At 35.3% G+C, this 12,764-nt stretch overlaps 1 protein-coding gene and 1 long non-coding RNA gene across 25 annotated transcripts in view; one reads left to right on the top strand and one right to left on the bottom strand.

The window, feature by feature from the left end:
* Positions 1 to 12,764, bottom strand: part of EIF4G3 (eukaryotic translation initiation factor 4 gamma 3) — a 391,559-nt gene that overhangs the window by 60,515 nt on the left and 318,280 nt on the right. For all 24 annotated transcript variants that reach the window (XM_082372341.1, XM_082372360.1, XM_082372352.1 and 21 more), the window contains one exon: positions 10,156 to 10,353. In XM_082372341.1, coding sequence (XP_082228467.1) covers positions 10,156 to 10,353 — 198 coding nt within the window. The remainder of the gene's footprint in view (positions 1 to 10,155; positions 10,354 to 12,764) is intronic.
* On the top strand, positions 6,600 to 7,438 carry LOC309618757. The gene is made up of 2 exons (XR_014238615.1): positions 6,600 to 6,808; positions 6,903 to 7,438. It is a non-coding gene; the product is annotated as an uncharacterized lncRNA (long non-coding RNA).

Raw genomic sequence — 12,764 nt, 5'->3', positions numbered from 1 at the left:
AGGCTACGCACCGCGATGAAGAGTGGCCCCCGCTTGCCACAACTAGGGAAAGCCCTCGCACAGAAACGAAGACCCAACACAGCCATAAATAAATAAATAAAATAAAATTAAAAAAAAAAAAAGTAACAAAGGAGGTTTTAAATGGAGGTGTGTGATCCAGGTGAACGAGAAAGAGGCAGAAAAAAGGTTTAAAAACTACTCTGAGGGACTTCCCTGGTGGTCCAGTGGTTAGGACTCCGCACTTTCACTGCCGAGGGTGGGCGTTCAGTCCCTGGTCAGGGAACTAAATCCCACAAGCTGTGCAGCGTGGCCGAAACAAAACAAAACAAAACAACCCAGCTCTGAACAATGAAAACAAGCATTCTCTTAAATCTTAAAATCTCAACAATCTAGACCAGGTTTTCAACCTCGACACCATTAACATTTTGGGTTGGACAATTCTTTGTTGTAGGGGGGCTGTCTTGTGCACTGTAGGATGTTTAGTAGCATCCTGGGCCTTTACCCACTAATATGCCAGTAGCCGTAACCAAAAATGTCTCCATACATTGCCCAAGGTCAGAACAAAACCACCTCTGAGAGTTGAAAACCACTGATATAGGCCATTGTTTGTGCTAGGGTTCTATCATTTAACATTTGAAACCTCTATATGTATAAAATTCCTACTTAGGCAATTTTCTAACTTTCATAACATAGGGATAATAAAATGGTCGTGAGGATTAAATGAGTTAGATGTAACAATTTTAGCACACATCTCAAAAAAATATTGCTATGATTCCTACTACTTGTTACTCTCCCTACTACTACTTAGGACCATAATTATGATTATGTGGGCAACTATAACTAGATTCCATTACTTCAAACGACCAACATGGATAATCCATGAAAGTGGCATAGGTCTATACATTTCTTACAACTATGAATCAGGCCAAAGACCTTGCAATTTGACCTGTGGTTGTGTCTTAGTAAAATATATTGATAAGGACAAAGAATTTACTTAAATAACTTAATGAATATAATGGATAGAAAAAGAACACCTCCCCTGGGTAATATCTTAATTTTTTAATTCATTGTCTTCAATTTCTCTCATTCTATTGGGAGGTACTGTTTATCAAACTAATAATTATGTTTAAAAAAAAAAAAAACAAACCAAACTGCCTGTGGTCAAGAAGGTTTGGAAAACTTCGCAGAGAGTAGATCCTTCTTGTTTGATTTCACAGGAAACATCAGCACAGGAAACAGAAACTTAAAGGAAAAAAATCTGCTTAAGCTGGCATTAGTGAAACATATACTACCATTTCAACTTTGGACAACACTGGCCCATAGACATGCCATCTGAAAGTAATCAGCTTAACTCCATTTCTTCCCTTAAAATAAAAGAGCACACATTCATGTATTCATCACTAAACTTTGCTAATACTTAGTATTTTGCCATACTTATTTTATTTATTTATTTATAAATATTTATTTATTTGGTTGCAACGGGTCTTAGTTGCGGCAGGCAGGCTCCTTACCTGTGGCTCCTTAGTTGAGGCATGGATGTGGGATCTAGTTCCCTGACCAGGGATCAAACCCAGGCCCCCTGCATTGGGAGTGCGGAGTCTTAACCACTGCGCCACCATGGAAGTCCCGCCATATTTACTTTAGATCTTTTATTTTTAAGAAACTAAACATTAAAGTTCAAGGGCCCAGAGTACTTTTTTATTTTTCACTCTATTGCTTGTTCTTTTTTTTTTTTTTCTTTTAAGGTTTAGCTTAATGAACACTGAAAGCCTCCCAGAGCCTCACTTAAATTCTCCTTTCAAAGCACTACCACCTTCCAGCCTCCACAGTTAATCCCATTACCCTATACTTTTATAATAAACACTTTCTTGCTTTTCTTTGTTTTACCATCTAGATATGCATCCCCAAACACCATGAAACCATTGTTTCATTTTTGAACTTTAAATAAACAAATCCCATAGTATATATTCTTTTGGGTCTGGCTTCTTCTGCTAAAGCTTTTTCTTATTAGATCCATGCGCGCATAGTTATAGTTTGGGTTGACTGTCCTAGTATGAACATGCAACAATTTATCCATTTTACTGTTGATGGGCAGTTTCAAGTTTTGATCCATTATGAATAATGACACAAACATTTTTGTATATGTTTCTTGGCACATAAGAAATGTATGTTTATCAGCTGGGTATATATTGATACTTAAGAATGGAAATGCTGGTTATAGCAGAAAAAATAACTTCAGCTTTTGTAGATAATGCTCACCTCTTTTCCAAAGTGGCTGTTACAATTTATATTCCCACTGGCAGTGTTTGAGAGTTCTGGTTGCTTCACATATTTGCAAACATCTGGTAAATTCAGCAATCTGGTGTTACTATGTGGTTTTTTATCTAGTTGATTAATTTTCTCACATTTATTGGTAATTTGGATAACCTCTTTGATGAAGTGTTTGTGTAAGTCTCTTGTCTATTTCAAAAATTGAGTTATTTTCTTATTGATTTCTATTAGTTTTTTAAGAAAAACTTTGATATAAGTCCTTAATTGGATTTTTGTGTTGCAATTATCTTCTCCTAACATGTGGCTTGCATTTTCACTTAACAGTGTGACACCTTTTGATGAAAAATGCTAATTTTAATGTAGTCTGATTTACCAATCTTTTCATTTGTATATGGTGACTTTTGTGTTCTAAGAAACTTGCAAATTATTGTTCTCTTTACTATCTTTTTCTTCTTGTAATTAGCTTTACTATGACTAGTTGTAAAAGCTTTCCTTTATTTTCACCCTTTAAAAAAAAAAATCATGCTTGGGGTTTGTAGGAAATCTTTTGACTTTACCATCTTTTACCCTCCCTGTAATTTTCCTTTTTCGGGGGTCTCTGTGCTTCAGCCTGGATTCTATAGACTTATCTTCTAGTTCATAATTCTTTTCTTCATCTGTGTCTCATATGCTATTAAATCTATCCACTGAGTTCTTAATTTTATTATAATATTCAGTTTTGGACTTTCTATTTGGTCCTTTTTATACTTTCTCATTCTCTATTGAAATTTTCAATCTATCTTTAACACCTTGAACATAAGCATATTCATGTATCGTCTGTGCCTGATAAAGCCAGTATCTGGGTCCCAATGTAGGGCATTTGCTTGTTGCTGGTTCTCATTCATACTGTCTTTTTTCCTTGTGTGTCTAATTATCTTTAATTGGGTGCTGGACAGTTTATTTGAAAAACTGTTCATAGAAATAATTTGAAGACTAGTATGACAGTCTCTAAAAAGAATTTTTGATTGCTTATTGCAGGTACCTAGGGGGCACTAACACTGAAATCACCATAATCCAAATTCAAGGATTGAGATGACTTTATGTTGAACTACAGTCCCTGTGAGAGTGGGTGAATTTCTTTCTTTCTTTCTTTAAAATTTTTTGGCTGCGTTGGGTCTTTGTTGCTGCGTGAGGGCTTTCCCTAGTTGCGGCGAGCGGGAGCTACTCTACATTGCAGTGCGTGGGCTTCTGATTGTGGTGGCTTCTCTTGTTGTGAAGCATAGGCTCTAGGCACACGGGCTTCAGTAGTTGTGGCGCACGGGCTCTAGAGTGCAGGCTCAGTAGTTGTGGTGCACAGGCTTAGTTGCTCCATGGCATGTGGGATCCTCCTAGACCAGGGATCGAACCCGTATGCCCTGCATTGGCAGGCAGATTCTTAACCACTGCGCCACCAGGGAAGTCCCGAGAGTGGGTGAATTTCTGATTCACCCTTGTTCCAAGCATTCAGTCCTTTGGGATCCCAACCAAAAGTATAGGAGGATTTACTAGAGCCTCTTCTGCTACTCCTTTTGGTGGGCCTTCATCCAACTTTTGTGCCTGTAACCCAATGAAAGTCTATGAAAAAGAAGTTGTTCAAGACTTTTAATTGCCTCTTCTAGGGGTTTTACCAAATGTTTCACTTTTCTTCTGATTTCTACCTTTTCTAGGATCTTAGAAATTCTTTACTGTCTTTTAGCTCTCTGATACGTTTAAGATTTTTTAAAATATTGTGACCAGCTTTTCTAATTGTTATCCATAGAAAGGTGCTCTGAATCACCTAACCTGCCAATACCAGAAGCCACAACAGTTTACCTTAATCCTACTTCCTTCTTTCTCCTACCTTGAATTTAGTGTTCATTTCCGATTTGTATAATTTTATTATATATATTTAATAAATAATAATTTTATTTTGCATATTAAAAACCTTGTTAGATGGTGTCATACTATTAATTCGGCAATAAGGTTTTTCAGGTTGATCTATGCTGATACACTTGGCATTACATCATTAACTTTTTTAAAATTTATTTATTTCATTTATTTTCGGCTGCGTTAGGTCCTCGTTGCTGCACGGGCTTTCTCTAGTTGCGGCGAGCAGGGGCTACTCTTTGTCGTGGTGTGTGGACTTCTCATTGAGGTGGCTTCTCTTGTTGCGGAGCATGGGGTCTAGGTGTGTGGGCTTCAGTAGTTGTGGCTTGAGGGCTCTAGAGCGCAGGTTCAGTAGTTGTGGCACACGGGCTTAGTTGCTCTGCAGCATGTGGGATCTTCCCGGACCAGGGATCAAACTCGTGTCCCCTGTGTTGGCAGGTGGATTCTTAACCAGTGCGCCACCAGGGAAGTCCCTACATCATTAATTTTTGTTTTTCTTTTTTTGGCTGCTCCATGTGGCTTGCAGGATCTTAGTTCCCTAACCAGGAACTGAACCCGGGCCACAGCAGTGAAAGTGCCAAGTCCTAACCACTGGACCACCAGGGAATTCCTACATCATTAATTTTAACTACTGCGTGTATGTATTACTATTCAAATCCACTGACCAAATAAATTGTGGTGTATTCTTATTGTCTTCTTTAGCTTTTTTACAGTTGTTTCCTATTGTTCACTATTAAAATCAATACATAAATAAACATTCTAATATATGATTCCTAGTGCACAACTGGGAATTTCTTTGGGGTATATACCAAGAAGTGAAATTACTGGGGTATAGTATATGAACATCTTCACTGTTGTCATCCAATTACTCTCCAAAGTGATTATATTCTCTTTCTCGACACTTCAAAATGGTTTCTTTTTTCTCACTCTCATGGATGTGACTTGCATAGAACCGTATTTTATCTTGTCATTTCCCTAATAATGAATAACACTGAGTATCTTTTCTTAAGTTTATGAGCCAATGGATTTTCATTTCTATGAATTGTCCATTGTTTAATTGGGTTTTTTTTCTTACTGATTTGCTTTTTTTCCCTCCTCAATTCTGGATTCTAATATTTTGGTAGCTATATGTATTCCAAATAGATTCTCCCAGGCTGTGGCTTTATCTTTTTATTTTATTACAGCATCATTTGCTGCACCAAGGGTTATAAATTTTAACAAATTTGATATTTTTCTCCTTTATATTCATTTTGATTCTTGCCGAAGAAATTTTTCCCCACTCAAAGTTCATAAAGATAGTCTCCTTATTTTTCTCCTAAAAGATTAGCTTTTCATATTTAGATTTTCATTATTCTTATGGTTGTTTGATTTTTGTATTTGGTTTGTATTAGAAATCTATGACTATTCCCGCTGCCACCCTTAAGTAAAATAAATCACCCTTAAATAAAATAAAATAAATCTCAAAAGTAAGTTAGCTATGGTGTTAAAAGTTAGGACAGTGGTCACCTTTAAGGAAGAAAGAAAGGTATGATTATATTTAGGTATGATTATTATCTACAGGGTGGTAGATGTGTTCACTTTGCTGATATAGAATGAGCTATAAACTAATGATTTGTACATTTTTCTGTATACATGTTGTAGTGGTGTGCTAAAGCTGGTTCACCCTAGTTCATGAGGGCCAATTGTTAAACAGTAATTTGTGAGTCAAGTGTCAAACTGTTGGTAGCTTAAAATTAACCATTAAGAGAGTATTTACATCATTAATTTAACAAAAACTACAAATAAGCAATTTTTCTTTTCCCAAACTGCATGTATTTCTGTTATACTACAATAAAAAAAGTGTAAAAACATATATATCCTTTGGTATATGATATAACTTTGGGGGAACTTACGCTAAAGAAGTAAAAGCTCCAGCATGTAAGAATAAATATACTACCCTCTTGCACTGTTGGTGGGAATGTAAATTGATACAGCCACTATGGAGAACAATATGGAGGTTCCTTAAAAAACTAAAAATAGAATTACCATATGACCCAGCAATCCCACTACTGGGCATATACCCAGAGAAAACCGTAATTCAAAAAGACACATGCACCCGAATGTTCATTGCAGCACTATTTACAATAGCCAGGTCATGGAAGCAACCTAAATGCCCATTGACAGATGAACAGATAAAGAAAATGTGGCACATATGTACAATGGAATATTACTCAGCCATAAAAAGGAACGAAATTGAGTCATTTGTTGAGAAGTGGATGGATCTAGAGACTGTCATACAGAGTGAAGTAAGTCAGAAAGAGAAAAACAAATATCGTATATTAATGCATGTATGTGGAACCTAGAAAAATGGTACAGATGAACCGGTTTGCAGGGCAGAAGTTGAAACACAGATGTAGAGAACAAACGTATGGACACCAAAAGGGAAAACCGCGGTGGGGTGGGGTGGGGATGGTGGTGTGCTGAATTGGGCTATTGGGATTGACATGTATACACTGATGTGTATAAAATTGATGCCTAATAAGAACCTGCAGTATAAACAAACAAACAAACAAAACAACTAATACTAAACTTTCATTGGGTTATTTGTATGGAAATATGTTAATATAAATGTTTCAGACATTACATGAAATTTCTAAAAATCTTATATTAGTATGTGTATGGAAATATGTATGGAAATATGTTAATATAAATGTTTCAGACATTATATGAAATTTCTAAAAATCTTATATTTGTATTTGTATGGAAAGATGTATGGAAATATGTTAATATAAATGTTTCAGACATTACATGAAATTTCTAAAAATCTTATATGTTCTGGTATAATGTTGTAAGTAATAATCCTAGTTATTACTTTAAAATGTATATCTCAGAAATAACTAATTTTCTTGTCAACTGCATTATTATGAACTTTCATCAAATCTTTAACAGTGGTCATTTTTAAGTCTTTTGTCATTTACAGACAGTTCTCGGTGTACTCTGATGCTTTTGCAAATATGTTCCTATAAAAGGCTTTCATCTTCAAGAAATTCATGGAAAAGACTCTGACAAGTACAGGTTTCTGTTAACTGACTGTACTGCTGAACTGAATGAATAAGCATTTTCAGAACTCTAATGAAAAACTGATGAACTCATAAAAGTGCTAACAAAAGATCAAGATAAAAAAAAATTAATTACATGGGACTGAGTGAACTGATGAGGATGAGTATAATTTTTGTGACTTTCTGTCTGAATTAAAAAAAAAAAAATTCCACAAGGACTCAGAGGCAAAGAATATACAAATCAATTTTCACTGCAAAGTAAAGGAGCTGTTACAGTGGAGGATTACTGGACTGAATATCAATATTATTTCATAGTATGAGTGTGTTTCATGTTTGGTAATTGCAATCATTGTTGCTTTTGTTGTGGTCATCCATGTACAATGCTTGGTGTCAGTCTATTTATCTCTTGTAAAAATAAATAAATTAAAAAAATATATATATACTTAGTTGTTTATTGCAGTGCTGCTTCCGGTTACAAAAACACCTTCAAAACAAAAACTAGAAACAACATGGGGTGGGGGCGGGGGGCAGAAGAGAGGAAAATGAATGGAAAAATTTTATGTGTGTGTGTGTGTGTGTGTGAGTGTGTGTGTAATGCGAAATATGCAACTACTAAAAAAGTATGAGTAAAATCTATCTGTAATGACCTAGCGGGATGCCCAAAACATACTAAGTGGAAAAAAAAGCAAAATGTAAAACCATGATATAATTCAATTAAAGCGAAAATTTTAAATATCCTCTTTACACTTATGCATATATTTTTATATGATTTTATGAATATAAAGAAAATTGTGGAAGGGTACAACCAAATCGTTCACGTTGATCGCCTTGGAAAGAAAGGAAGCTTAACTGGCTGGGGCTGCAAGTGAGGAGTATTACCTTTCTCTGTGTTTATCCCTATTTTGTTTGACTTATTCCAATAGGTGGTTGTTTTGTAATCTAAAAAAATCCAATAGTTTAAAAAATCTTATTATAAGAGGGTATATCATAACAAAAGTCCCATAAATGGTTGGCTTATCTGTGAATTCTTCCCATTCCAAACTAACTTGTATTATGCCCAGGCCTTTTCAAGGGTTATTATCAGCAAGAGTATTCTTCTCTTAAAAAAAATTAACAACCCTTCATTGTTTGTAGCATTAAATTCAAAAACTGGTAAAGAGCACAGAAGTATGAACCAGAAGATCTGGGATCTAGTCCTAGTTCTAATTTCTGACTACATGATGTCATGGCTGTCACAATGAAAATGAGAGGCATGAGCTGAAGAATCAGTTTGCTTTCAGAAAACTGTGGTATGTTAGAAGGCAATATGGCAAGTGATGGAGTTAAATAATCCTAGATTTGAGCTCTAGCACTGCCACTTACTAGGTATGTGACCTTGGGCAAGTTATTTACCCTTTTTTAAGCCTCAGTTTCTTATTCAATAAAGTGCGGCTAATAATACTGACCTTTCAGGGTTATAAAAACTGTTAAAATGACAAATGTAAACCACCTACCCATAGCACAGCCTAGTAGGTGCTAAATAGACGGTTTCTGCTATTATAATCATCCTCATTCTATATCTAGCATTTTAAGATCTTCACAATCTTTTCCACCACCAATTTAGTTTTGAATCATTTAGGGCTTACGACACGCCAGATACTGAGCTAGGACGTTACATATGCAATCTCATTTATTTTAATTAATTTTATCAATATAATAACCTTAAATTGTATGAATTAATCTTATTTTATGTATTAAAAAATGAGGCTTAAAGAAGTTATGTAACTATTCTGAGGTTATAAAGTCAGCAAATGGCAGAGTTGGAATTCAAATTTAAATTTTAAACTTAAAATTTTAAACCTAGAACTATGATACTCTGAAGTCAGTGGTTGGAATCATTATGCCATGCTTGTTGCCTTAGACTTGAGCCTGCATGGAATACGTTCTTCCTTCTCTATACTTGTACCCCCTCACCCCCTTCCATCCAGGCTGAACTCAAACTCTACTTGCTTCAGAAAAGTTTGTCATTCTCCCACGCATATAGTGATTTCTTTTTCCTTCAACTTGATTTTTCAGGCTAAACCATCCATTCAGACATCAACACACTGCAATATCACAAAATACCTTATAAGTGATTTTTTTCTTGCTAATGTTGTTTTTTTCCAATATGGATTTTTAGTCCCTTAAAGACAGAAAATGTACCTTTTCCAAGTCCCAACAGACATACCTACCTTTGACACAGGTACTCAAAAATACTGGTATAAAATGATGGAATTCTGAATTTTCATAGTGAGGCAAAATGACAATAAGTTGTGATAATTAAGAAAGAATGCAAATGTTAAAGGACACACATTTCTGATACAAGTACCTTGGTAACAGTAACAGGCAGAGAAAACACAGATGGTACATGGCAGTTTTATGACTGCAGATTAGAGGACAATGAACACTAACCAGAAGCTCTTTGGTCTCCCATTCTTTCTTGCCCTAGATTTGACAGGCTGTGGACAATGTAAAGAGAAAGAAATCTAATAGTTTCTAAGACAGTATCATCAGTTTGAAACCTTTATGACCACAACTACCCTATCACTTTTACCAAGGCTAGACTTAGAATCAAAATGTTTTTCAATTTTGAATCTAAATGTAGATGTAAGCATTTGCTTTATTTCTATAAGATGACACCCCAGGAAAAATTGGTTGTCCGTGACAAAAATTTCACAGTACAAATTTAAACCTTACTTGATCTTCCTCACATTGCATGGGACCATATCATGCCTATTTCAGTCTCTATCTCCATATTCCCTCCAGAGATGAGTAGGTATTTTTAAAAAGCAAGATTATTTTTATACAATGAGGATAGTATATAAAGTACTAAAAATATATTCTCCCCTTTACTCTGCCCCATTAACACTCTGGGAAGAATGTGTAGTGAGGGGAGAATATACCTCTTGGAGATTTCTGGTTTTACTCCTTCCTCTCTTCTTACCGTTACTAGACATCGACACATGTTTGCGTAAGCCACAGAGAAACTGGGTTCGTCAATAGCCTTCTCAAAGACCAGGTCAATGACTCCTTTCAGCCGCTCCTCTGTGTCAACAGTAAGTCCTGACACTTGCTTCATCAGTTGGTTGAACATCTGTGGTGTCAATTTATTTAAGATACTTCGAACTTTTCTAAAAAGTTCCTAGAAGGACCACAAAAAAGAAAAGACCATTATATTAACTGTGACAATATGATGCTTTCTATAAGGATTAATATTTTGTTTATAATTTATAAGTGCGATTTCCTAAATTATTAACAAAGATTGTGAACTAGTCATAGAAATAATTACATCCATCTATTTTAACATCTAGTAAAAATTTACACCACCTCTTTTTCACTACGGATGAGAATTCAAGGAACTAGGTATGTTTTCCCTTCACTGGTGGGACTATAATTTGGTACATTTCCAAGGGCAATTTGGCAATGTGTACTGAAACTCTTAAAACTGTGAAGTGCCCTTTAAACCAGCAATTATACTTTTAGAAATTTATTCATATTTAAGGATAGGTTAAAAAAAGGTTTTAGGGGGCTTCCCTGGTGGCGCAGTGGTTGAGAATCTGCCTGCTAATGCAGGGTACACGGGTTCGAGCCCTGGTCTGGGAGGATCCCACATGCCGCGGAGCAACTAGGCCCATGAGCCACAATTACTGAGCCTGCGCATCTGGAGCCTGTGCTCCGCAACAACAGAGGCCGCAATAGTGAAGAGGCCCGCGCACCGCGATGAGGAGTGGCCCCCGCTTGCTGCAACTAGAGGAAGCCCTCGCACAGAAACGAAGACCCAACACAGCCAAAAATAAAAATAAAAATAAATAAATAAAAGAGGCTTCCCTAAATTAAAAAAAAAAGAAAAAAAAAGAAAAGCAGCTTCATTATTAAAAAAAAAAAAAAAAAGGTTTTAGCCATCATAACTTCCATCAATAACCCTTTACAGCAAATTTGTCTACATTATGGTATAACACAAATTATGGTATAAAATAGTAGGCAGGAGTCTTTTAAAACAATGTTATAGAAACCCTCATCAAATCAGAAATAGAAGTGAACTTCCTTAACTAGAAAAAGGCCATGGATAATCCTACTTAATGGTGAAAGAATGAATGCTTTCCCCCTAAGATTGGGAACAAGGCAAAAATGTCTGTTCCCACCATTCCTATTCAAAATCTTACTGGAGGTCCTATTCAGTGGAATAATGCAAAGAAAAAGAACTACAGCCCATACAGATCGTAAAGGAAGAGATAAAACTCCCTATTCACAAATGATAAGATTGTCTCCACAGAAAATCATAAGGAATCTATAAAAAGAGACACTAGAATTAATAAGTGAGTCTAGTAGGTTTGTAGAACACAAGTCAATATATAAAACTCAATTTTATTTTTATGTATTAGCAACAAACAACTAGAAATTACATTTTTTAAAAGTACAATCTACAACAGCACCAAAACCATGAAGTACTTAGATAAGAATTATCAAAATATTCATAGGAGTTGTGTGATGAAACGTACAAGTCACTGATGAAAGAAATCAAGGAGGACCAAAATAAATAGAGATCTATATCATGTCCATGTATTACAAGACTCATTATTGTTAAGTTGCCAGTTTTCTCCGAAGAGACCTACAGATTTAACACAACCGAAATAAAAATCCTAGCAGGGTTTGTTTTTGGGGGGGGGGGCGGGGGAGTAGATGTCAAGAAGCTGATTTTACAATTTAAATGGAAAAACGAAAAACTAGAATAGCTTAACAATTTTGAAAAATAACAAAATGTGGAAGACTCCTACAACCTAATTTCAACATTTACTATATACATGAAGCTACTATACATAGACAGTGTGATACTGGCCAGAGGACAGACACACAGATCACTGGAACAGAATGAAAAGTCTAGAAACAGATTCATACATATGTGATGAATTGATTTTCAGCAAAGGTACAAAGGAAATTCAATGGAGAAGGGATAGTCTTTTCAACAAATGGTGCTGGAACAACTGAATATCCATAAGCAAAAAAAAAAAAAAAAAAGAATCTTGATTCACACCTTGCATATAACATAAAAATTAACTAAAACTGGATCACAGACCAAAATGTGAAACCCAAAACTAAAAACTTCTAGAACAGAACACAGGACAAAGCTTTCTATTCTTGTATGCAAAGATTTTTTAGGTAAGACAGCAAAAGCACAATGTATGAATGAAAACACTGATAAATTGAGCATCATCGAAGTTAAAAACTTCTACTTGGCAAAAGACACTATTAAGAGAATGAAAAGACAAACCACAGACTGGGAGAAAATTTTTGCAAAATACACATTTGATAAAGGATTTATATCCAGAGTAAAAAAAAAAAACCTCTCAAAACTCAATGATAAGACAGCACAACAACCAATGAAACAGGCCAAAAGATATAAACAAAATTTTACCAAAGAAGATACACAAATGGCAAAGAAGCACATGAAAAGATGTGCTTATTCAACATATTGGTCACTTGAGAAATGCAAATTAAAACTACAATGAGATATTATCACACATCCATCAGAATGGTTAAAATTTACAGAGCAGA

Source organism: Balaenoptera borealis (assembly GCF_965194805.1).
Source record: "Balaenoptera borealis genome assembly, chromosome: 1".
NCBI classification, from domain to species: Eukaryota; Metazoa; Chordata; class Mammalia; order Artiodactyla; family Balaenopteridae; genus Balaenoptera; species Balaenoptera borealis.
This window is presented reverse-complemented; position numbering and strand designations above follow the sequence as displayed.